This window comes from Podarcis tiliguerta (genome assembly GCF_965153285.1).
Source record: "Podarcis tiliguerta genome assembly, chromosome: 2".
Lineage (NCBI taxonomy): Eukaryota > Metazoa > Chordata > Lepidosauria > Squamata > Lacertidae > Podarcis > Podarcis tiliguerta.
Window position 1 is genome coordinate 85469774 of NC_139535.1, and position 26468 is coordinate 85496241.

Genomic DNA, 26468 nt, shown 5'->3' on the forward strand with positions numbered 1-26468 from the left:
TTTCTTTTCCTTCTTTTGAGACAAACATTTCTATTTTATCCGTTAAGTGGTTGTACCTCTTTGCTTTAAGATGCCTTTAGGGGTTTTTGCATAAGCCTCTCTTGTTAGGACTAAGTTTGATAAACTCTGAAAACAGTTTCACCTGGTAAACTCCCATGCACTTTTTAATAACATCCTTTGAGACGCCTGAAAAAGTTCTCAGAGTGAGATCATTAAAGAAACTTCATTTTGCATTCTAACTTCCTGGTGCCAAGCAGTCCCATGAGCAGGTAATTATTATCTGACTGGTAAACCTTGCCAACTGGGGTTTATACTTTTTGCTTTAGGCAAAAGTGAAGTAAACAAAGGAAGCAACTCTACATTTGGGAGGATTCAACAGCGCTGTTGTAAGGACAGCACTTCTTGGCCTTGCCTGAATACCCTAGGAGCTTATGCTAGGTGACTGTGTGACAGCAGCCATCACATGGCAGGTAGGACAAAGATGCCAAACTTTGCCATGTATCTCCAAAGTCTCCTCCTCACAAGATAACATCCACCCAGGAGAAGTGCTTCTGATCTTGGCTACTTACAAGGATGGTCCTTCTATTAGACCAGAGATAGGGGAACCTAGTGCCCTTCTGATGTTGTAGGACACAGGCTTCCATCAGCCCCAGCCAGCCTGGCCAGTGGTCAAGGATAATGAGAACTGGCATCCAACAACATCTGGAGGGCCACATTTTAGACCACCCCTGTATTAGACTAAGGCAACCTGCTTTGGGTGGCAGCAGCTGGGTCATCATTTTAAGGACATCACATTGGCAGTTATTTAAGTAATTATATTTTTGCTAAGATGTAGTTTCCGTGCACTGCTCTGGTTCACCAGAAGTGGCTTAGTCATGCTGCCCGCATGACCTGGAAGCTGTACACCGGCTCCCTCGGCCAATAAAGCGAGATGAGCGCTGCAACCCCAGAGTCGGTCACGACTGGACCTAATGGTCAGGGGCCCCTTTACCCCTTACCTAGAGCACCATTTGGGCTTTCTTCCTCAGGCACAAAACTATATGCTACCTCCTGTGGACCTGGACCAACAAGTAAGCTCCAGAATGTCACACATGGGAAGGGAGTCTATTTATGCTTAGAAAGTGGTCCACACACTTCACATTTATTAATCTCGGTCTTTAAGGGAGTCTAGTCTTATCATCCTTATTTTGCTGATGACTTGGCATAACCACTGCTTATACTGGATTTTTGCTTCTTGGGGGCAGATAACAAAATTAGATGGGATGTGTACCAGGCAACCTAGTCCCAAAGCTGATTTATAAGCAGAGCCCTACCAGGTAATCAGAGATAGGAGTACCATAGCTGATGTTAAAGTTGCTTAGCTGTTGAGAGTGGTGATCTTAGCTGCTGTCCGAGGTCCTAGCAACATGGAGAGTAGCCTTACAACTCCAATAACCCTCTCCTTCAGCTCTTGGCCAGTGACCTTGTGCTAGTCTGTTCACCACATTGCTTGCTGGCTATTGAATTCTCTTGCAACCTGAGCAGCAAGGTTGCTTACTTAAGGAAATTGCTGTAGGCAAACAAACAAACTTTTCCCAGAATTTTGTGCATGGAGAGATGTCTAAACATGGCTTCATGAATTGCAAAGAAGAATATGCGAGTTTTTCTGTTATATCTATCTATCTATCTATCATCTATCTATCTATCATCTATCTATCTATCTATCTATCTATCATCTATCTATCTAATCTATCTATCTATCTATCATCTATCTATATCATCTATCTATCTATCATCTATCTATCTATCTATCTATCTATCTATCTATCTATCTATCATCTATCTATCTATCATCTATCATCTATCTATCTATCATCTATCTATCTATCTCTCTATCTCTCTATCTATCATCTGTCTATCTATCTATCTATCTATCTATCTATCTATCTATCTATCTATATCTATCTATCATCTATCATCTATCTATCATCTATCATCTATCATCTATCTATCTATCATCTATGATCTATGTATCTATGTATCTATGTATCTATCATCTATCTATCTATCTATCTGTCTATCTATCATGTCCATACTATTCGGCAGACAGCTGTAGACCAAAGGTTAATTAGGGGGACATTCTGTATTCTAAGCAAGACGTGTGCATGTGCATATTTAAACCCCTCCCACTCTGTTAAAGCAGTAATGATGAGAAGGGTGAGCACAGCGTGAGGATGCCCTGATAGTCTATTTTTAACCATGAAGCAAACCCATCCATTATTTAATTCAACATAATTTAATTTAATATAACCCGTTATATAGGCCTTATAGCTTATGCCAAAGTGCTGGTGGAGCCGTTTGGGCACTACTCTCTATATTTTCCAGTCGAAAGCACTCATGGATGTGTAGCAGGGAGCTCCCCTGGCAAGTCATGGCTATACCAAAATATGGGTTGCAGAAAAAGGCAAAGTGTGGTAGCACGGATAGATCTTGGAAATGACAACAGTGTAGGTATTCCACAGTAGGGAAGAGTAGTCAATGTGGTGCCTTCAAAGTGATGATGTTGGAATGCAGCAATGGTGGGAGCTGACCATTGGCCAGGCTGGCTGGCTTTCTGGGAGTTGGAGGCAGACATCTGGAAGTCTCCACATTGGCTACCCCTGTTCTGGAGCAAGGCTAGTTGCTAAGATGGCCATGCTTGTCATCCCAGATGGCCCTAGAGAGGGCAAACTTTTAGGACATGAGTGTTAACAAGAAATGAGGCAATGCACCACTGTGCTGTGCTTCCTTTGAAGCATCTGTTACTCTGCAGCAGATGATGCACTGGCCTGAGCCAATCTGATGGAGTGAAAGCCAGAAGAGACTACTTGATGTCATTGTTTATACATACTTTCCCCACACACTATAAATCTAGTATTGGAAGGCGGGAGGGGGAGAACCATGCCTATTAAATAGCTCATCTCATGTTCTTTCTGATTTCTATCTGTTAATTCTTACCCCTGTGAAAACTCCAGTCTAGAGGTTTGGGGCAAGGTCCTCCAAATGATGCAGTGTGCTAAGGGAGAACCTAGTGGTGACATCTCATTATTTGTCATGCCCATGGAGATGAGGGGTGGCTGACCTGTAGACTTCTAGATGATGTTGGACTCCAACTGCCATCTGCCCCAGCTAGCCTGCCCAGTAGTCAGGCATGGTGGAAGCTGTAGTCCACCAACATCTGGATGTCCACAGGTTCCCTGGTGCAGACACTGCAGCTCATACTTGAGCGGCAAGCCATGGTCTCCTTTTTGTGTGTGTGTTGACAGGTCATGAGAGTAGCATGGCTTCCGCGGAAAGAACAGTTGCCGTTTCAGCTTTGATGGATGGCAGTCTGACATTATATGTGTTTATTTGCAAATAGTAAGTTCTGTTGGGCTTATTCCCAGATGTGTGTCTCTGTGTGTGTTGCCTTTGGCTATAATCCTTAACAGAATGACTTGGGAGCACATCCCATTGAAAGCAGGGTTGCTTAATTTTGACAGTTAAGATCACATTGCAAAGGTCTTAATTTATACACGGGTCTTTATTTTAACCCTAAGAAAATTCCACATTCAAAAAAAATGTGTTTCATTATCTCCCCCGCCCCTTTATTCGTTTTAACATTCTCAGCACCTTTTTTAAATCAAATGATCTCCAAGGCAGCTTACAGCAGGAATACTAACGGATACAAATGTACTTAATTTAGCTCCTTTATTCAACTGCAAAATCTGGGGTTTTGCATAATCTGGAATTTATTACAGTTAAAGGAAAAGAACCCAATAAGTGACTGGTAGCAATGTGTTGGGGGGGGGTAGAGGGTTCCTCAGAATCAAGAGATCTTACCTTTCTATAGAGCTGGAAGGCACCTCAAGGGTCATAGAGTGCAACCCCTGCAATGCAGGAACTAAACGTCCTGAAACTCTGAACAAACCTATTTTTGCTTTCTGAAGCTACAGCACATACTATGTGATCCCATCATCTCTCTGTGCACCCCGCCCACCCTTACAACCGCATGGATTGGAAACTCGGGGTAGTTTTCAAAAAGGGAATTGGGTGGCTCGGGCTGTCATTTATGCCATTCTTCCAGTTTTTAGACACAGAGCCAATGTGGTGTAGTGGTTAAGAGCGGTAGACTCGTAATCTGGGGAACCAGGTTCACGTCTCTGCTCCTCCACATGCAGCTGCTGGGTGACCTTGGGCTAGTCACACTTCTCTGAAGTCTCTCAGCCCCACTCACCTCACAGAGTGTTTGTTGTGGGGAAGGAAGGGGAAGGAGAATGTTAGCCGCTTTGAGACTCCTTCGGGTAGTGTCAAAGCGGGATATCAAATCCAAACTCCTCCTCCTCCTCCTCCTCCTCTTCTTCTTCATAAAACTGTGCTTCTCAAAGTGAATGCATGTGACCCAAAACTCTGTGGGTGTTCTAATATGAACAACCTACAACTGCAATGCAAGCAAGTATCCCTCCATTCATTTCAGGTCATGTGGGGTGGACATTCACATAGGAGAGTGAGCCGCACTAGCAATGAATGCATCAGAGATGCTGCCCTTGCCTCTGCTCTTTGCCGTAATCACTGAATGGCTGGGATGGCATTTCTAAAGCAATTTGTACACTTCGTCTCTAGCAGAGAACATTTGCGGATAAGGACTGAATGTTCTATACCAATGAAACGTATTCTGTGTTTTAATGTATTCAACGGGTTCAATGCAGTATGAATTGCCTAAGCCAAGCTTTGGGTTTCGCCACCGTGGCTAAGTCTTCCCGATAGCCACAGCTGGTGTCACTTTGCTTATGATGGGTGGGGGAACTTTTTCAGTCCAAGGGCCACATTCCCCACTGGGCCACAATCCAGGGGCCAGGTCCCAGGAGGGTGAGGCCAGAGGAAAAAGGTGGGCAGTACAAGGGATGGGACCGTAAGCTACATTCCAGCTTTGCAAATGCGAAAGAGAGAAAGAGAGAGAACTCCATCCAGAGCGTAGACATATTCAAGCAAATAGCAAATAGCACTCAGAGAGGAGGGGCAGTGGAGAGGGGCTGGTTGGGGAGAGGGGCATGGCTTGGGGAGAGGGACTTTGTGATGCTTTTATTTAAGCTCCTTTTTTGTTGTTTAGGTCTGGTTGCAGGGTGTTTTTTTCAGGCAACAGCAGACAAAAAAAATATTGATTTACAAAATGCCATAAAGCTCTAGCATTTGTTGTGTATCTTGTACTCAGTCACCTCTGGGACGTGTAAATGCAGTCTGTCTATCCCTGGCAGCCCTCCTGTGGATCCCCAGGTGCTAGATTTCTAGACTGATACTAGTCTAAACATGTGAGGCATGCAACATGTGAGGCATCCTCACCTCCAACCAGGAGTGCTCTTGTCCAAGGTCCTAGCCAATCCATCCTGCCCTTCTCCTTGATATTCCATTCCATTATCTCCCCACTCTCCTGATTTCTGCTGTTCTCTGCACGCCCTCCCCCCCCCACCCCGATAATATTATGTGGCTACTGAGTATACTCAGTCACTAGGCTGTGTTTTTGTTTAGTTTTTTGTCCCCATAGGTTTTTTAAAATAAATATAGCTAGTACTTCTGCAGACCTCAGAGTTTCCCCAAGTACCTTGATACTTCCTTCTTGTTCCTCAATAACCCTATTCAGCTCCACTTTTATCAGCACGCTCCACCTGAATTTGATGCCAGAAGGGGTGATATAAAACAAAGACAAATGTGTGTGAGGACCGGAAGGGCTTTCATGGTCAGACAATCCCTGCAGATGCTTTCTTCATCCATGCACCTGCCAGGAGTGAAGAGAATGGAAAACCTCAAAGGTGCACTTCAAATAGTTTATTTAAGGCTGCACACATTTCAGGTTCTTCAGAGGAATGTATAAAGCTGATGTACAATCCACATAGTGAGAACTGCATCATTTTTTTGAGAGAAAAAATCCACATCTTTGAAACATGAAAACGACATAAAAGTCAACAGCAAAAGAATAATGTATCAAAGCCTATAAAATGGCACACAGTTATAGCAGAACAATAACATTATTTTAATCTTATTTCCCATTGAAAACACCAATTCTGTCACAAACATAGTAAAATATGTCGTGCTTATCTCCAAGCACATTTTAATGTCATGTTGGTTTTGAAAGAGTTTGTGCATTTTTAGACTTAGGGGACGTGTGATGTGCTAAGCAATGGGGTTGTATATTTGTTTTATCCTTGCCTGCCCTAGAGAAGAATATTGCAACTTGAAATGAACTGCTTAAATAGTTTCAAGCGCAGTGATCTATAGTTTTTGGCTGGCTTTGGTAACCAAAAATGGTGGTCACCTGGTTTCTGCCCCTTCACTTCCAGCTTGGCCTCTAGAAAGGGGAGAGAGAGAGGCCCTTCAGTCATTGTGTAGTCGAGTACACCTCTACCAACATTGGAACTAGTGAGAGGCTGAATATCTCTACATGGTTGTCAAGATAATTCCAACCCACCTCTGCCTCTTCAAAACTAGCCATTTGGTCACACTCTCCCAGGAGGTGATAACCCATTCAGACACAATTCTGGCAAGCAAAAAATGTAGAAGCCTGCACTAGAGACTCCCCCTTTATTTCTGACTATTCATTCTCTTTCTTCTTTTCTCATGACCTTGGACAGATGTTTTGCAAGAGGTATGGCACGGAAAGCCTGTATCAGTAGGGTCTGGTGCTGAGAGACAGGGAGCAACTAGTAAACTTCGGCCAAGTGTCTCCATAGACATACACAGAACAGGGCCGTTCCTCAAGCAAAAGTACTCTAAGCCCACTTTTAGTAAAAGCCTAAGCAGAAAAGATCTGAAGAAGACTTCCCAAGTTCCTCTAACCTATCAATAAAATGTTAAAGCTATATAAGAGGATAGTGCTAGAGTGGCTTTGGCTTTTGACTCAGAGTAGAGTTTGTGTTTGTGGCTACAAGAGAGGCATGAAAATGGAAACCTGTAGTGAGAGTCATGTTGTGGGCGAGAATATTTTCCTACTCAATAGTTTTTTCAAAGCACCCTTCACCTCCTTGTTTCGAAGGCTGTAGATGAGAGGATTCATCATGGGCGTTACCACAGTGTAGAAAACAGACACTGCCTTATCCTGGCCTGTGGCTGAGCTGACAGAACTGGGCCTCATGTAAGCAAAGAGAGCTGTGCCATAGAAAAGGCTCACCACCACAAGATGGGAGGCGCAGGTTGAGGCAGCCCTGCGCCGGCCCTCAGCAGAACGTATCCGCAAAATGGCCACCCCAATGCGGGCATAAGAGGCGGCGATGAGGACGAAGGGCAGGAGGAGCAGGAGGGAGCCAAAGACAAACACAACCACCTCTGCTTCTGTGTAGTCAGCGGACGCCAACTTGATGACAGCAGGCACCTCACAGAAGAACTGGTTGATACGGTTTTGGCCGCGGTAAGGCAGACGCAGAGCGAAGGCATTGACTATGAGGGAGTTGATGAAGCCGCTAGCCCAGGCAGCCCCCGCCGTCCAGCTGCAGAATCGCCAGCTCATGATGGAGGTGTAGTGCAAAGGGTGGCAGATGGCCACATAGCGGTCATAGGCCATGATGCCCAACAGCACACACTCTGCCATGCCGAAAACCAGGAAGATGTACATCTGAAAGGCGCACCGGGCGAAGGGCATGGCCTTCTGCCTGGAGAGGAGGTGGGCCAACATCTGTGGGACGGTGACTGAAGAGTAGCACAGGTCCAGCAGAGACAAATGGAGAAGGAAGAAGTACATGGGGGTGTGCAGGCGAGGCTCAGCTGCGATCAGCATGACCATCATGCAGTTGCCCACCAGGGTCACCAGGTAAGTGGCCAAGAAGAGAACGAAAAGCGCAGTTTCTGCCTGCACCCCCTCTGCAAGGCCCAGGAGGATAAACTCAGCCACCGAGCTCTGGTTCCACTGCTCCATCCAACATGCCAGCCAGGCGGCACCTGTAGCACTAAGGGAGGGAGGGCAGGTGAACGGAAATGACAAGAGGCTGGCGATATCAATGCTCACAAAGGCAACTGTAGTTTTGTACAATTAAATCTCATTTCACTCTGACAGTATTGCTCTCAATAACTTTAGAGGGCCATCTGTATATGATTGAATACATTATCTGGTTATTTTTGGAAATGGCAATCATCCAAATAAAGATGCATTTTAATTAAATAGGGAAACATCTTCACATGGGCAATAAAAAGCTAGGGATGCTTCTGAAATGCTTTTACGTTCAAATTCCCCTTGGATTTCAGATTTCTTAATTGCCTGGTCTTGTTTCTGAACTTGGTCCTGTAAGCTTAAATATTATAATTGTTGGGGGACAATAAACAATTCGTGTTGTTGTTGTTGTTACAATCTACTACATGTGCATTCTGCTGTATTCTTCTTAAGTATATTCTACACTTCAGCACAGCAGCTTGCAACAGTCTGAATGCTGAAAGAAATTTGCTGAGAGACATTTGGATGAACTCCCACTGAACTGTGAACTGAATGTGAAGCTAACTGGCTCGTTTTGTAAATGGATGAATGTGCCTTTTGGACAAGTTGAACTTGAGCTAGAACATGTTCCCTTTAAAAATGAATTTTCAAGCTCTGGACCATAGCTATGATAGTTATTATTTGGTGATTTACCAATACAAATGAGCACAGAAACAATTTTGATGTGATCATACATATAACTCTCCCATTGTGAAAAGCAGGCACCAAGTTTGTAGCAGGGCGTCACACACAAGGCAGGAGCAAAAGGTTAATGTTCCACTCCCCTATGTAGAGTCCCAGTCCAGCTCAGCATCACCTTCCCCAGCCTATTTAATTTTTTTTTAAATTGTGCATATCATGTCCAAAGATGGGAATGATTACACATCCACTCAGGTACTTGAGCACTCGGTCATAATGGCCCTCTCTTTAGCCTTTGTGCTATTGTCTGCCTTCATCATAAAATAATTTGGCCGCCTTGACCATTGGACCCACTATTGGTCTTGTCTGTTCAATCCACTGGAGCCTGTCTTTGCATGCAGGAGAAGTCCCTAATTCACCAAGGGTTTGAGGCCCATCGGCTACCCTCACCTGGTTTAGCCAGCCAGTAGACGATGTTTCCAGGGTGTGGCCACTGCTGCATACTGACAGCTTCTAGGAGCCACAGGTGAGAGCTGAGTTCAGGGTAGGGACCAAAGGTGGACAAACTACCCCAGAAGCAACAAGACTTGTCCCCCACCAAAGGTACTACCCCTCCTCTAACACTCCATACCCCTCAAGTTACCATGTAGATTTTAAGTACATGAGAGGATGGGTGCATATTATATTTAAATAAAATCAGCCCAAGGCTTTCCCAGCAATTTCACCCATTAAGAACACTTCCTTCCTCTTGGAGTGTGATTGACTAGAACAGTAGTTGCTTACAATTCTTTTATGGAAAATCTCCTTATTGCACTGACTGAGGGCAAATGCTACCATTGGGGAAAAGTAGTGAACCAACCTTTCTCCACATCTGGGGTCATCACCATGAACTTCCTAAAATTTTCAAACTAGCCCAACAGGGTAAGGAATGGCACAATGGTAGCTGTTAGGGGAATGTCACTCCTATTGCTCCACAGAAGGAATACTCTTCACATCTTTGCAACCATAAGGCATCTCCCTCTGCCTTGGGTATGCTACCTTTCTGCATGGTCATCCTGTAGCAGAGAAGTCTGTGGACTGGACTGCTTGTGGCTTATTGATTACTGTCACTACCTGAGTAACAAGGTTGTTTACTTAAGGAAACAGCTGCAGGCAGGCAAAACAACCCCTTCCAGAACCGAAGCTTAGCTGACAGTTTGGCACAGAAGAATGTACATGGAGAGACATCTAAAGGTGTGTCAATGTACTGCAACGTATTGCAAAACCAAATATCGCTGATTTAAAATTTTCATCCAAGGGCATGCAAGTACCTGCAGCTGCACGGTTTGTAGGACAGTTTGTTGCACTAATGGTCATTGGGGGGTGTGCACAGTATATTCTGATTTCTGCATGACCTTAATTAAATGCAGTATGTGCATGCAGATACATATGTGAAAGAGGTCTAGATGACTTCAATGCTATGACCACATTGGAGTTTGTTGCATTAGTCCCCATAAAGGTAAAGGGACCCCTGACCATTAGGTCCAGTCGTGGCCGACTCTGGGGTTGTGGTGCTCATCTCGCTTTATTGGCCGAGGGAGCCGGCGTACAGCTTCCGGGTCGTGTGGCCAGCATTACTAAGCCGCTTCTGGCAAACCAGATTAGCGCACGGAAACACCGTTTACCTTCCCGCTGGAGCGGTACCTATTTATCTACTTGCACTGGCGTGCTTTCGAACTGCTAGGTTGGCAGGAGCAGGGACTGAGCAACGGGAGCTCACCCCGTCGTGGGGATTCGAACCGCCAACCTTCTGATCGGCAAGCCCTAGGCTCTGTGGTTTAACCCACAGCACCACCTGCGTCCCTATTAGTCCACATAGTTCATCATCATCATCCTTATTATTATTATCAGTGCTGTTAGCTTAGGTTGTACTAGGTCATATTGTTCCAGCTTCCCAGGGCACATGGACCAGTCATTTTGCTTGCCACTTTCTACAGCTTCTTTAGGTCTACCACAGATTTTTTTGAGATGGGGTGCCCCAAATAGTGAGAAGTATATTTCGAAAGCAGATGCACCATAGTTTCATATAAAGATGTGGTAATATTTTCCATGATATTTGCAACCCCATTCCTAGTAATTCCTAGAATGGTAAACTAGCTGAGTGTCTTCTCCTTGTCATTGTTGCCATGCTCCTATTAACTGCCTGGGGGTGAAGGAACTAAAATTATGCCTGTACATTTCTTCCTTCTGTGGTTTATTAAAGCTACTTTAGGGGGTGATTTGAGGCAGGGATTTAATGGTGGAGGAGGAGAAGCTTAGACTCCCCATCCCCTGTCATGTAGCCCTGATCCAAATTGCCTACTCCTCATTTTTAAGAGGAGGGGAAACAGTTGACTGAATTCCCATGAAAAAAGGAATTTTTGACCCATAACCTGCACCGCTTTAGCCCCTATCTGTGTGTATGTGAAATAGTGGTATAGTTGTGGCCAGAATAATTTCTTTTTAGATGCATTGAAATGAGGATTGTTGAGGTCCCAATCCATCTCATTTGTGGATCTATTGAGTAGCCTTGGTAAGCGAATATATGTGATCCAAAGTTCTGTGGGTGCTCCAATATGGACATTGCTATACAAGCAGATGCCCCACATTCATCTCAAAGTCAGAGCAGCTGAGATGAAGATTACATATAGAGATATGGGATGAAGATTCACATATGGAGCTGAGCCAACTATGAACAGAGATGCTGTTAATCGCAGCAGAGAATGCCTGATTTCGAACAAGGAACTCTCAGGCAGTCCAGTTCAGTCCAGTCTGACTAGCAGGGACAGAAGGATCTGAGCATTTTAGTTCTTTGTTTTTCATTTTGTTGTGCTTCACATTTCTGCATCAATTTTTGGATTTATTTATTTGTAATCCTAATGAAAATTCTTCAGAATCTTTTTTGCTAATTTTTCCTAATTAGAACCTTTTCGTATGCAGTTTTTACTAATGTAGTCATTTTTTTGCAAGCATTTTCACTAATATATACATTCTATGCACATTTTCCCCTAATATATGCATTCTCGTAAACATTGTTTGCTTGGAAAACTGCATTGCATAATAGTACTACTAATAATAAATTTTTATTTATATCCCGCCCTCCCCAGCCGAAGCCGGGCTCAGGGTGGCTAATAACAATAAAATAAGACAACATTTTAAAATCATTTCATTAAAAAATTACTTTCAATAATTCAGATAAGGGTGAACTTTGAAGGAAGTCTGTCTTTTGGTTCTCATATTGCTTTGGAAAATGAGAGTTTGATAGATTGGTCTTTATATGTGAACTGAATTAATCCCCCCACCCCACTCTGCTGATAAGCTTTGATGTGACAGTATGTGTGCTGCTTAGGCTAGAAAATGATAATCCTTTCTATTTCAATAATAGGGTTCCATTTCCCCCCTCAAAGTATCTCCCTTCCATTTAATAGATGCAATGGAGCACTGCACATGATTGATCATTGGTAAACTCAACATATGGGCAACTGTACACCCAGTCTGTGCTCTGCATTTCTCTGGTTTAATCCATGCATTTACTTTTAAATTCACCATGTGTACAATCATTTGCACAAACATCTGTACATGTACACAAACCCCTTGTACCTGTGTGCAGCATAACATGTGAACAGCCCTCACAACTCCCTGACATCCCTTATTTTTCAAATATTACCAACATAACCAGTATATACAGAACGAAAGGTGGAGCATTAACAGAGCAAAGGGTGTCCTCCATAAACAAAAATAACTGTTGTTTACCTGCCGTTTTGTCACCTTGCGGGTGCACTTCCTTGCTGAAACCAAATGATTTTCCTGTCAAAGAAGTTTAATCTGCCGTGCATTAAAAGCGAATGGAGTGGCAAAGACTTCCATGGAGCAGGGAGTCTCCCAATGTCAGGCGGAGCCTGTTAAAAGCTAAGGTGCTAGGCAGGAGGTCCCAAAGCCCAGTGAATGGAAGGGCTGACACATCTCTTGGGAGCCATAGACACAAACAACTTCTGATTTTTGTCCTGCTGGAGGCAACAAAAGCTAAAGAGGGATTTGCATCTGATTTGAACTCAATAACTGGAAAGTCTGATTGGTGTATACGGACTTTGGGACTGTGGTGCAGGTGCTTATGGAAACATGTGCAGAACTATTATGGGCTTTTCCCATTGTATATAGTGGGAAAGAGAGACTGCTGCTGCTGGCAACTGACAGTTTCCCTGATGGAATCATTCTGCATGACTTCTGGGGAAGGGTTCCACTCCACTGTTTTGTCTTAACCTCCTTTCATGTTGATGCACACAAATGGTCGGACTGTTTGCTTGCAGACCACTTGCAACCACGGAAATAAGCAATTTAAAGCAAATCAATTAAGTAACCAACAAATGGGGAAAAGTTTAATGAGCCAAACACGTAGAATCAGTTGCCAACCCTGCCACTCCAAACACCAAGACAAGCCGCAGCACCATGCTGTCATTAATGAACATAAAAATAGTTTTCACCTGGAACCTAGATGATAATAGTGCAGGTACCAAAGAGGCATATCTGGGGAGGGTGTTACAAGGATGGTGTCCACCCCAGAAAAAAGCCCTTTCCTCAGTTGTTACCATCCTAGTCTCTGAAGGTGAGGTTCCTTGGGCAGGTTCTAAGAAGTTCTAAGAATTTATTGTAGTAAATTTCTATCCTGTCTTCCTTACGTAATGGAACTCTGGGCAGTGCATATGGGTTTTCTGGGTGATCTTCCCTCCAGGCATCAACCATATATAACTACTCCAGGAACAAACTGAAAGCTGTTTCAGGACTGGTGATATGCATTTGTTGTGATGACTCCCTTTTAGCAACCTGACTGCTGAATTAGTTGAAGTTTTTGAATGATCTTCAATGACAGTCTCACATATAATGTGTTACGCAGTCCCTGGAAGCAAAGCATGGAACTAACAGAAATGGCAAGCAATCTCTCCCCCCCCCCTTTATCTGGCTCATCCTTATCAATACAAAAGGCAGATGCTCAAGTGTCATTGATTTTAAAGATTCTTCTAAGGCTGCACACACACCAGACCTTTAAAGTAAGGTTGCCAGATTTTTTTCAAAGAATCCAGGGACACTTTTTTTTTAAAAAAAAAGAGAGAGGGAAAAAAAGTTATTTAAAAAAGGTTTTTGTTTTGTTTTTTTAAAAAAGAAGTAATATCTTCTCTGCTGTGGTCTCCTCTGTCATGCGGCCTTCCTCTGGGCCCCTGTCTGCTCTCTTGGAGGGCTAGCTGCCGTGGAGTAGGCTCAGGTCAGGCCTGGGCTCGGCCATGTGTCCTTGCCCTCCCGGTGCTCTCCTGCCTCTCCTTCTCAGAGGCAGAGGCGGTGGCAGTGTCACCTCTTTTTTTCTCCTTCCTCTTTCTCTCTCTTCCTTCTCCTTCTCCTCTCCTCCTTATCCCTGCATCAGCTCCAGGGTTTTCCTGGCCCCGGAACACCACTGGGTAGTCGGCCGGGTTGCCAGGTGCTCTCGCTCCTGGCTCGATTTGGGTTGGGGGGGGTCATCAATTCCCCCATTTGATCCACCGGGCATCCCCGGTTCCCCCTCGGCAGTGGCAGTCTCAGCAGCCCGGAGCCAGCCTGGTAGTGCAGTTGGCTCTGGCTGGCTTCAAGAGCTGCTCCCTGCCTTGGCGCCTGACTTTTTGTCTCACCAGAAGTCCCCATATGATGTGTCTTGTGCCGTTGAACCAATCACGCAACATCCATTCCCTACTAATAAATCTACAACACTTAAAATATAAATCCGGGGACATTAAATAAAATCCGGGGACATTCCAGGGACGGATTTTGTCCGGGGACAGATTTGTAAATCTGGGGACTGTCCCTGGGAAATGGGGACATCTGGAACCATACTTTAAAGTGCATTCAAAGCACACACACACACCAAAAATTCTGGAAAAAGCCCTGCTTATAAGAATAAAGCACATGCACAGTAGCTGGTAAATTGTCACTGAAATCATACCAGTATTTTCAAAAGAAACAATCTTATCACACATAGAAATGCTATTGACCATTTAGACTGGATTCCCATCACTAAGGCTGCAATCCTGTATCTACACTTATCTGAGAATCATGTTCAACTTATTGAGACTTCTGAGCAGAGCTGCCGGGGTTGCTCTCTTAGTGACTGCAGAAGTCGTTGCACATTGAAAAACAGAAACAGATTAATTCAGTCTTGTAACATCTAGAGCCTTTTTGGAGCAAAGTGAGCTATTACCTACATTTTGCCACAAAAATAAAGAAATGAGCAATGTCTCTTTATCATTGAGTTCGTCCACTCTTGCAGGCTGTAGAAGGACTTTGAAGCCCTGTGAAACTAAATAGGTCAGGTATGTGGCTGGGGCCATGGATACTATATTTACTTTTTAAAACTCTGTCATGCAGCTGAGCTCTATACATAGCTGCCTTTGCTCAAGGCAAAAGGCTTCGGCGGATGGAGGGCTTTTTCCTTTCCAAAAATGCCTATGAGTTTAATTAAACTTCAAGTATAAACCAGCTGGCGGGAGATACCACCTTATCAACTTGTTGACGGCTTGCAATTCCAAGTAAGTTATTGTCTTTATTACAGAACTTCTGTTGGATGTTAAATCGGCACGATTTCTTCAGAAGCTTTGCTTTAGTCTTTTTCCTTTCAATAAGAAATATGTCACAATTTATTCCCCCCCCCCCCTTCTTCTTTTTCTTCTTGCATCAGGGAAATAGAATTGACTGTTGCAAACGTTGGTGTGGAACAGCACTGCCCACAAATCTGTCCATAATATCTAACAGTCAGTAAAGAAATGAACCCCCCCCAAACAATTCTTAATGGGTTTTGTCATATTATGTTTGATTTTGCAATTCAAAATTGCTTTGTGTGGAGTTATTTAAAAGCAGGAAATTGCTTTGTGTACACTTTGGTAAATCTCTCTGTGCACTGATAGATGCTGAATAAATAATAATATAATTCAAATAATGGCTGGGAACACCTTACATGCTACAGGTTCTGCTTGATTGCATTTTGTTAATGGAGGGGGACCTTTGGTCATGTTTGCTGTAAAAGATATTGACAATCTCCTCCATTGCCCAAATTTGTTCTCCTTTCTGCCAGGTGAAGATGGGTGTCCTAGCTGTGCTAATTCTCCCACTGCTGGTGGTTGGAATCAGCGGGATTGTATATATTTATCGGACAGTTACTCATCTGATGTCAAAATCTGCCGTGCGGAGCAAAGTTGTAGTGATCACTGATGCTCTCTCCGGTGTGGGCAAGGGTAAGCAGGTGCAGCAAATGACTAATAGCCTGTTGTGTGACGCACACACACACACACACACACGTTAATAGAAATCTGGGTTGCTGTGATTGCATTGTGCCATCCAGTTCTCTGGCACGTGCACCTTGAGGAACATTCAGAATCTTAAAGAATCTAGCTGCCATTAAAAAGAAACATAATTTCTAGACCTTGTGGTTGTCCATGAAAGCTTGAAAATATAATGAGCAACTGGCTCAGAAACCAATTGGACAAGAGTCAGGGCTTCAGCACTGTGAGAGACATAAAATCTATGTGTATTTGAACAGAATGGAACCTCTCAGTGGTGGTATTAATGGAGGGAATCCTTCAAATGGCCCAGTTCATTCCCACCATGGATGCTTTAGCTGAGATTCCTTTATCGTTGGGCTAGATGACTCTTAGGGTACCTTCCAGCTCTACAATTCTACGATTCTATTATTCTATGATCCACCTTTGTCCACATTCTTTCCCATTCTTTCCTAAACTGCCTGATACATTTTCTGTTGTCTTAGTAACAGAGTACCCTGTGGCCTTTGCGTTCTTTCCCCTCAACTGCACCCTGACCTGAAACAAATTCAAAATTCTTCAGAAATCAAAACATTGCAATTGAACCAATTTAGTAAAGCTAAGTAAGATAGCTAATTTTGTTACTGTTTGCATTCTACTAACCCTTGTGGTGTGGAGCAGGGCAGAAAAGTGCATAAACAAATTATAGGTATTGATAGGTAAATTACCACCACTACCCCTTTTGCCTAATTGGTTCTGCAACAGAAACTGGGTCTTTTTTCCTTGCAAAACTTAGGTTTGCTTTTGGTGCCGACTTCTGGAATCCTAGTTGATGGCTTTATATACACCAAAATGAATTAGCAATAAAAGCAGCTGCACTGTATTTATTTAGAGAATCAATGTCCACATAGCATTCTCATCAGAATGCTAGAGAAATGTGGGCTAGGAAGAATGACAGTCAGGTGGATCCAGAATTAGTTGAAAAGCTGCTTTCCTACAAACACTAAGTCTTAGATGAAATAAATGGGTCTATTTATAGCCGGGTGGCTGTGCTGTTGCAGTGAGATCTAATTGCACATACAGTAACTATCAGGTGGCAGCAGGGCGGTATAAATAGATTATTTCTATAATCCATAAGTTATGCACCAGTGCTGAGCTTTAAGGTTTGAGACCAGTAAGAAGGCATGCAGAAGGCTCTCTTGAAGTGAAATTGCTTACAGGCTTTGGGGCGCTAAAGCCTTGAGCAGGCAGCCACCGCAGCAGCCATACAGTTAACGGATGGGCTCATAGCAAAAGAAGGTATCAGAGGGCTGGAAAGTGATCCATTTCAGCTGCATGGGGTTCTCTGATCGGCTTGTTGCTCTGCTGCCTGCCAGGCTGTGGAAACAGGATATGTCAGTTGAGATATCATCAGGGGCTCATATGCACCATTTGGCAGATGCACTTGGGGAAGATGTTGCTGGAGTCTGGACTCTTAACTCCCATCATCTCTGACCATTAGCCATGTTAGTGGGGGAAGCTCAGCTCTATCTGGAAGTCCACAGCTTCTTGATCCCTGTTTAAGACGGTGCATAGGTGAGTTCTCTCACCTGACAGTTTGTTCCATAGCATGCACCCAGCGTATCCATTTCTGTCTGACATCAACAGCTTCCACTGCAGTGGGAGGTGGAGGGTTTGCTAATTGAAACATCATGAATTTCTTACATCTTCAGAACAACTTCACGACTGGTGAGACTGCATTGGCTGACCTGTTCATTTCCATAAGAAAACTTGGATGCATTTATTTGTTTGCACAGTTTATGGGTTTCAGACAATATACATGGTGCAATTTCTCAACTCTCTGAAGACCAGTATTTAAAATATAACCAGTGCCCTGTGTATGTGTGTGCTGCAGTGTTAAGAGAACATCTCCCCGTTGTTTATTTCAAATTAACAAGAATACAGGTACATGCTTTATATATGCTTTAAGCCAAGCATAGGCAAACTTGGCCTGCCAGATGTTTTGGGACTACAACTCCCATCATCCCTAGCTAACAGGACCAGTGGTCAGGGATGATGGGAGTTGTAGTCCCAAAACATCTGGAGGGCTGAGTTTGCCTATGCCTGCTTTAAGCCACCCAGAGTGGCTGGTAAACCCAGCCAGATGGCCGAGGTATAAATAATAAAATTAATATCATCATCATCTAACTGCATTATTCATTGGTTTATTTTTCAGAATGCTCACGGGTATTTCACACAGGTGGAGCAAGGCTAGTTCTGTGTGGTAAACACCTGGACAAGTTAGAAGCTCTCTATGATGCTTTAAACAGTGTGGCTGATCCTAGAGCAGTAAGTACCCTGTAAGGGAATGTGCAATGACAGCAGGATTTTTCCCTATGAAACAAGAGAAACAGAAGATATAAGCTTGCACCTTTTTCTCATTACTTTTGAATTAGGCTTTGCTGTCTGCTATGCAGGACCATGGCGAAGCAATGATCTCAGGCGGTGGATTAGCTTCTGTAAAAACAACTGTGCAGCAAAATTGGCTACACCTAGCAGGAAGTTCTCTGCCTACACCTAACAGGAAGTTGAGGGATCTAGCTCACTTTGAGATGACACATGTAATTCCCATTAAGAATCTAATTATTGAAGACTTGTAGATGAGAAGAAGAGGTATTAAGGTCAACAAGGCAAACCCACCACACTGAAGGTAGCAGCAAGCCTACCCTGCCCCCAAATAAAACCCATATGTAAACAAATAGATTTAAATAGAGCTTCTTACCTTCCAGGTCATACGGTGTGCCATAAGCAGAAAGCATGCATGAGATCAAAGGTGCGACTAGAAAAGGATTAGCTTCAGTTGAATGTTTGGTGGTTGAAGCATGTTGATGTACTATACATCATGGTATACTATACATTATACCATGTATATACTATACATGATATACTATACATTATGGAGCAGAGGGTTAAGCAATGTTTGGTATGACTATCAAATTGCAATCGAAAACAAGTTTTCTATGACAACAGTGTATATATGTTCTCCCCCACTGTCTTCTGAAATGGGCCCATTTTGACCATGCAAGCAATCCCAGTCATCTCTGGGTATCAGCTCAGGTGGATATACAAAGTGGCTACTGAACAATCAGTCAGTAGCAATACCAACAACATCTGAACTGGATAAAGCTCCACTTTGAATAAATGGCTACTAACTATATTCATATTTCCTTGACTCATTCAGTAGCATCCACAGGAGTGAATCCCTAAGTTTGGGGGTCAGTTTCCACAGCAATAATCCCCAGTTTGCTTTGCATTCATATATTCTGGTGAACTCTAGTTCTTCTGTTGTGATGCTGCTATCTGTTTCCCTAAATGATCCGTGAACTAATCCTACCATCTAAAGCTTATGGAAGTTGTCCCATATTTCTATATTTTAAAAATGCCCTTCAAGAAAGGGCAATAACAATCGTTTGCTTCTTTTCAGACATTTACGCCAAAGCTTGTCCTCCTCGATCTGTCTGATGTAAACTGCATCCAAGATGTAGCTAAAGAAATCCTGGATTGCTATGGATGTGTGGATATACTTATCAACAATGCTAGCACAAAGGTGAAGGGAACAGTGCAGAACATATCACTGGAAATCGACAAAAAGGTTATGGATGCCAACTATTTTGGGCCTATAACGCTCACCAAAGGTATTTGGAACTGGGCCTCCTTACGACCTTTGTATCTCCCTTTAGAGGTGGGGCAGGTAGGGCACACTTTGGAAGCATTTCTCTTCTTGGAGAGGCTGATCACACTCATGGCATCTCCACATTACAAACTTGCATCAGTTTTGTGCTGCCTTCAAAGAATCCAGGAACTTGATGATACTGTGGAATGTTATCTGTTCAAGAGCTGCAGCCTCCTTGCAACACTACCATTCCCAAGATTCCCTGGGGGAAGCTAATGATATCTGTAGTGCAATATAACCTTAATGTCTAATTACTCCCCCTAGTACTCCTGGACATGATCTGACCAAATGTAAGCACATATTATCCCATTTGTGCACATGTACTTATCTCCCGCTGAAATGATTAATATTTCCTGTACTCATTCATACTAAGCTGTCTGAACAGTTACAACAGTCCGCTACCCACTGTATAGACACAATTGCAACTAACATGATCATCCCAGTAGATGAATAAGGTTGCATGGCCATCTTTTCAACTAGCAGAAACTGATGCAGAGCACAATGACATCTGAGTTTGATGTTGGTGACTACTAGTTCTCCATATATGGGCTCACTTGAGGAATGATGATGTTGACTACAGTTCCCATTGTACTCGGCCAATGCCACACTAGCTGGGGCTGATGGAATCTGGAGTCCAACAATACTGGGAAGGCACCATGTTGGCTACCCGCACAGTAGGGCATGGGAACTAGGTGGCTGCGCCTTAGTTGTGCGATTTAAGAGTTTATTTTTTTAAGAGATTGGGAATGAGCAGCAGGAATTTTCTTTTTCAATATTGGCTGCCAATAGTAGGAACTGTTCATGGTGTTGGGCTATCGTTCTTTGAACTTGTTTTTCACTGATTCATAAAGCCTTCACTATTACACAGGCAAGGAAAAGAAATGTTGGAGATGTGTTTAGATAAGGATCACTGCCCTGGTAATTGAATTTCTCTAAAATCATTCATTTTCTGCCATCTTTTCACCCTTGCAGCCCTTATTCCCAACATGATCTCCAGAAGAACTGGGCAAGTTGTGCTAGTCAATAACATCCAAGGGAAAGTAGGAGTGCCTTTTCGTGGAGCCTGTAAGTTTACAGATTGAGAAAATAACCATTTGTTGCAACGGTGCTGAAGCACTGCCCTGTGGGCCTGATCCAGCAAGCTGAGCCTTTCCAAATGGCCCATCAGTTCCCCTAATTTTCAGGGGAATTATCAGTTCCCCTAATAACCTAATTTTCAGGTGGCGGCAGCAGCACTGTCCGTGGGGGGGGGGAATAAGTTCAGAACACCATCAGAGACTGAACAGTTTTAATCCTCATCATAGTGCTGGGCTAGACAGAGATATTTCACGCTCTCTGTCCAGCCCAGTACCATGATGAAGAATCAAATTACCTACTCTTTGCTCATCAGATAATTGATCTGATAAACAGAAAGGGGCAATTTTAAAAGAAGTTTCAAGCTCTCCACTCAGCCCAGCACTGTGCAAATTCCTCACTGACCACACATCAGTTCAATTAACTGATGAACAAGGAGTTTAATTCTTGTTACATGGACTGTTAAATATGTTACTATCGGGCTTCCAGCTGACCACTAACCCTGAGAGTTTTTAACCCATTGAGAAAAGCAGGTGCCAAATCTGCCCGGTGCCATTCCATTTCTCCATATTTTTCAGAAGTAAGAAACTGACATGAGGATCCCACCCATAAGCCCAACGACAACTCTGAGTATTTTAGCAAAAACTGTCCTTTCAGTCAACACAATTTGCTTCTTCTTTGGGTTTCTGGAAGAGTTGAAAAGCCAATATTTAAAATAAAAGGCTCACTGTGAAACTGGATCTGTGCTATTGTTTGGTGCTGAAATGATCAGGAACTGGGTTTCTAGGAACTCAAGTTTCTGTATATTAGAACTGAGAGGATAATATACTGTGGGGAGCGGGGTTAGATAGTTTATTTGTTTATTATATGACGTCATCTCTTGTTTTCCTCCTAGATGCTGCTTCCAAGCATGCTGCTCTGGGCTTCTTTGATTGCCTGAGGGCAGAACTGCAGGAATTTGGTGTTTGCGTCAGTACTGTGACTCCAAGTTTCATACGTGCATCCCATGTTCAACCACAGGCTAGCAACTGGGAAGCCTCCGTGTGGAAATGTAAGATTAACTGAAGTTGGGGTGGGGATGGGGGAGCCGGAATGAAAGCTGGAAGAAGAGAAGAGTGGAGCAGGCCAGTGTGGTGGGAACCTGGCATGAGATGCAATATGAATTGCATACTAGTAGTGGGTGAAATGGGGCATGGAGGGAGTTTAGACAAATTTAGGGGAATACATACATATCCACATTTCAACAAAGGGGACTGAGGCATGCATCTTCTTGCTGTCAACTGAGGAGGAGGAGTATTATTCCAGTAGAAGTCTTGAACTGGTTTAAGCGTGCAAGTAGATACAGTGGTGCCCCGCAAGACAAATGCCTCGGAAGACGAAAAACTCGCAAGACGAAAGAGTTTTCCATTTTCTGAGTTGCTTCGCAAGACGGATTTCCCTATGGGCTTGCTTCGCAAGACGAAACGTCTTGCGCCTTTTTTTTTTTTTAACCGCCAATGCATTCCTATGGGAAACCATCAATACACATTGGTGCTTCGCAAGACGAAAAAACTCATAGAACAAAAAAACTCGCAGAACTAATTTCGTCTTGCGGGGCACCACTGTAAATAGGAACTGCTCCAGCGGGAAGGTAAATGGCTTTTCTGTGTGCTGCTCTGGTTCACCAGAAACGGTTTAGTCATGCTGGCCACATGACCCGGAAGCTGTACGCCGGCTCCCTTGGCCAATAAAGTGAGATGAGCACCGCAACCCCAGAATCGGTCATGACTGGATCTAATGGTCAGGAGTCCCTTTACCTTTATCATCTAACTCTGATGCAACAGTGGTATGAGATGGTTTGTGGTCTGCATCTAGGAAATCATTTCTGAGCCCACCTCAGGGATGTGCTTGCTGTGATCTGAAATAATAGGTAAATAATTTCAGAGCAGGGTCAGTGTGTCTTGTTTTACCACTTGAAGAGAAACATTGTTTCCCTCTTTCAGTCTTTTTCAGAAAACTGGCCAATGGTGTCCACCCTGTGGAGGTAGCGGATGAAATTCTCCGGACAGTGAGCAGGAAGAAGCAAGAAGTGTTCATGGCAAATCCCATTGCAAAGGCAGCTGTTTACATTCGCACGTTCTTCCCAGAGTTGTTTTTTGCTGTTGTGGCCGCTGGAGTGAAAGACAAACAGAAAATAGAAGATGAAAAATGATTTGTATCCTGCTCATCTAAGTTGGCCGTAGGGTTGCCAGAAGCCCTCTATTATATGGGCTGATCCATTGGGAAGCTAAAAGCAGGGATGTTAGCAGAAGATCATACAACTCAAAAATGAAACAATGAAATGTTTCTGGTTTGAGGATTTGGAGGCAGTGGAGTTGGGAATGGTAGTCTTTTCAACTACTATTAAAGGTGCACTCCTGGGCTCTGGAACTACAATCCCCAGGGTGCTTTGTGAGCCTTCGGAAACACCAGAAACACCTGGGAATTGCAGTTACACAAGAAAGTTAATAAAATGGAGGAAGAGGCTATGCTCTGCATGTTGGCTCTTGTAGTCAGAGAGGAGTCGTGGAAGTAGGGAAGCCTAAATAGACACAAACAGAGAAAATGAGGAGGTTCAGGCACCAGGGGTAACTGGAGAAATAGTTGGGGTGAGTTTATGTGTTTGTTAACAAAGTGTTGAGCTGGTAGGAAGCAAACTTGATTTAGTGAAGAGGAAATCCTCGGGAAGCAAAAGTGAAATGCCTTGCCAATATTTGCACAAGAATTATCCCTCTTCCAACTTCAAAACCCCAAGATTATTTCAATAGCTTCAAGTAGGGTTGATTCTGATAACTTGTAACTGTAAAGAATCATGGAAACACTGGGTTTGCAGGGAAGCATTCTGTGTTTTGAAATCGAGAAATCTGTACATCTCCAGGTTTTAGGGCAACCGGATGATTTTTGAAGCCCCAAATAGGGATGACGGAGAATTCAATTTTGTTTGCAATTTAATGAGAAACTACCTAATTTGTAGGGACGCGGGTGGCGCTGTGGGTTAAACCACAGAGCCTAGGACTTGCTGATCAGAAGGTCAGTGGTTCGAATCCCCGTGATGGGGTGAGCTCCCATTGCTCAGTCCCCGCTCCTGCCAACCTAGCAGTTTGAAAGCATGTCAAAGTGCAAGTAGAGAAATAGGTACCGCTCCGGCGGGAAGGTAAACGGTGTTTCCATGCACTGCTCTGGTTCATCAGAAGCGGCTTCGTCATGCTGGCCACATGACCCGCAAGCTGTACGCTGGCTCCCTCAGCCAATAAAGTGAGATGAGCGCCATAACCCCAGAGTCGGTCACGACTGGACCTAAGGGTCAGGGGTCCCTTTATCTTTACCTTTACCGAATTTGTAAGGATAAAATGGGAAGGGGGAGAACCATTTACACAACCTTGAGCTCCTTGGAGGAAAGGTGGGATACTAATGTAATAATCACTTAAATGGATAGTAAATATTTAAAAATGAGCATAGCAAGGTCAAAAACATGTTAGCTCATGTTTTGTGTTAGCCTGTGATGCATTTAAAAAGATGAGACTTTTCGTAAAGTTCAGCTGTAGCAGAGCTGGGGTAATTATTAGAGGACAATGTTGGAAGGAAAAACGAGAGGCGGTCAGTTACAAGCATGGTTGCACTTGCACTGATTATGGGCTTAGATCTGTATATGTAATATCTCCTGCAGTACACACTGTGCTACATCCTGGCCCTAGCCCTGCCTGCACTGCAGGAAAGCATGTTTCTAATGCCAGCAGAGCAAACACTATTTGTATAGTTGCAAGAGCAATGTCTGCACAGGGGGATAATATCATTGCATTTGTATTGGTTGTAGCGGTTGTAGTGTGTGGAGGTTTTTAGATTGTTTGAGCAACAGGCATGCCTCACGTACTGCTTGAAGGAAACTGAGGTGAATGCATCCATTCTGAAAACATAGTGTGTGCATGTGAATGAGGGGAGGGGGCCGAACTGAAAAATGGCTGCTGTTAGGCTTGCATTTGCTGTAGAACTTTCAGCTGTTGGGGCCCAAACAGTGCACATAATGGAGGTGTGCTTGTCTCCTCTTCCCTGTCCCAGTGTAGGGATGGGAGACAAGCCCTGCAAGGCCTTCCCTGACTCCACTGCCTCTTCCTTTATTTCTTCTTGGCCCACCAGCTTAAATTTATAGCACATGTGCTCCCTTCAAGAAGAGAATCCACTTCCTCAAAACACCTTCGTAGGTGTACACAACAGGAAAAACATATGACAAATACAATTAGGAATATTTGAAAAGGATGTGTATTTGCATTTCCCAGATTTCTAGGTTTCAGATCAAGCAACCCTACCCAGAAGTGATATAAATAAAGTCCTTCTTTCAACTTTGTTCATTGATTTCTTGTCTACCTTTCGCTAAAGGTTGGAAATAATGATTACTAAAAAAAAAAAAAGCTATAGCGGTGACAAAATATTAGGATTAAATTCCAAAATGGAGCCATCCTTTCATGAGATTTGCATTCCAGTGCTACACAATCAGAGGGAGAAGTTGCCAGCATGAGACCCAGATGAGACAAAGACAAAGAAAGAAAGAGGGAGGTTGCTGGGGTGTGGTGCTGCCCAGTGTGGGTCCATTGCTCAATCACTGTTTCTGCTTTCCTCCTAACTGCAGGGTGAAATATGTTTGGGTAACCACTTGTTTGGACCTTTCCAATAGGTCATTTGAATCCTTCCTCGTTTTTTGTGACCTAGCACTCTGACATCCTTTAGGAAATGAACCTCAGAGTGAATAAGAAAGGCCCTGGAGCAGTAAGAGGCACTATGGCTTCAGCAGACGAGGTGGCCGAGTGGTGAAGGCGATGGACTAGAAATCCATTGTGCTCTGCACGCGTGGGTTCAAATCCCACCCTCGTCGGCTCCCACCCTCGTCGGCCTTTTGCCCTCCCATAGCAGATTCCTGGAGAATATAGCTGGCACAGTACAGAGGCGTCAGATCCTACCCCATGCTCTACACTACAGTTCTGTGCCATGCAAATTCCATCCATCATCCTTTATTTCAACTTGCTATCTGATGCCATGCCGTGGGGGTGGGGAATTACTGGCATGGGGTCCAGATGAAATAGATGAAGAGAGCGGGGGCCTGGAAGAAACCTGGGGAAATGGGTCTTGGCTGCCCATTTTCCTCCTCATTGTGAGGTGAAATGTCCTTTAAACTCTCCCAAGAGGGCTGGTTGTTGTGTGGAGTTCAGTGACAAAAAGGATGAAAATGGAATGAAACAGAGAAGATCAGCATGGCCCCTGCCAAAGGATGATACTGAACTTTGTGAAGTGTTCCATTTCCACACATTTTATCTTTCCATGAAGCTGTTTTGCCACGTGAGACAAAGCTGTTGGGTGAAGGGGGGGCTGAGAAAGCTGCTTCATGGTTTCTGCCTAAGCTGCCCATTAGGTGCTCATGAGGTCTGGAGTTTGTCTCTCCTGGGGCTCCATGATGTTAGGGAAAGGTGACCCTTTAGAAATTCCATAAACTTTGGGGGGAGAAAATGTTCCACAGCTTGGCCTATCCTATCACAAGTTTTGTGATGGAAAACACAACCACTCTATCATCCTTCAGGTAATGAACAAGCAGGGGCTGACTGGAATACAAAAGCCCTATAAGAGTGACAGGTCCTGCCACTATTACAGGTGAGGTGGCCGAGTGGTGATGGCTATGGACTAGAAATACATTGTGTTCTGTATGTGTGGGTTCAAATCCCATCCTTATTGGCCTTTTGGCCTCACACAGCAGAGTCCTGGGGAAGAACATGGCTGGCCCCCAGCCTCATGCACT

General features: G+C 43.8%; 2 protein-coding genes and 1 long non-coding RNA gene across 3 annotated transcripts; 1 reads left to right on the forward strand and 2 right to left on the reverse strand.

The window, feature by feature from the left end:
* Positions 1 to 10: 10 nt before the first annotated feature.
* LOC310672029 lies at positions 11 to 1618 on the reverse strand. Its single transcript, XR_014508355.1, has 2 exons — positions 992 to 1618; positions 11 to 824 (listed from the first exon to the last, which is right to left on the reverse strand). It is a non-coding gene; the product is annotated as an uncharacterized lncRNA (long non-coding RNA).
* Positions 1619 to 5108: 3490 nt separating this feature from the next.
* Positions 5109 to 8284, reverse strand: LOC310672447 (olfactory receptor 2D2-like). The gene has a single exon (XM_083429591.1). The coding sequence runs from the start codon at positions 7898 to 7900 to the stop codon at positions 6953 to 6955; it is 948 nt and encodes a 315-aa protein (XP_083285717.1). The 5' UTR covers positions 7901 to 8284; the 3' UTR covers positions 5109 to 6952.
* Positions 8285 to 14976: 6692 nt separating this feature from the next.
* On the forward strand, positions 14977 to 25027 carry DHRS7C (dehydrogenase/reductase 7C). The gene is made up of 7 exons (XM_083429027.1): positions 14977 to 15156; positions 15699 to 15858; positions 18098 to 18210; positions 19346 to 19556; positions 20567 to 20659; positions 21564 to 21719; positions 22651 to 25027. Exons 2-7 carry the CDS (start codon positions 15705 to 15707, stop codon positions 22857 to 22859), a joined length of 936 nt encoding a protein of 311 aa, XP_083285153.1. The 5' UTR covers positions 14977 to 15156; positions 15699 to 15704; the 3' UTR covers positions 22860 to 25027.
* Positions 25028 to 26468: the final 1441 nt, after the last annotated feature.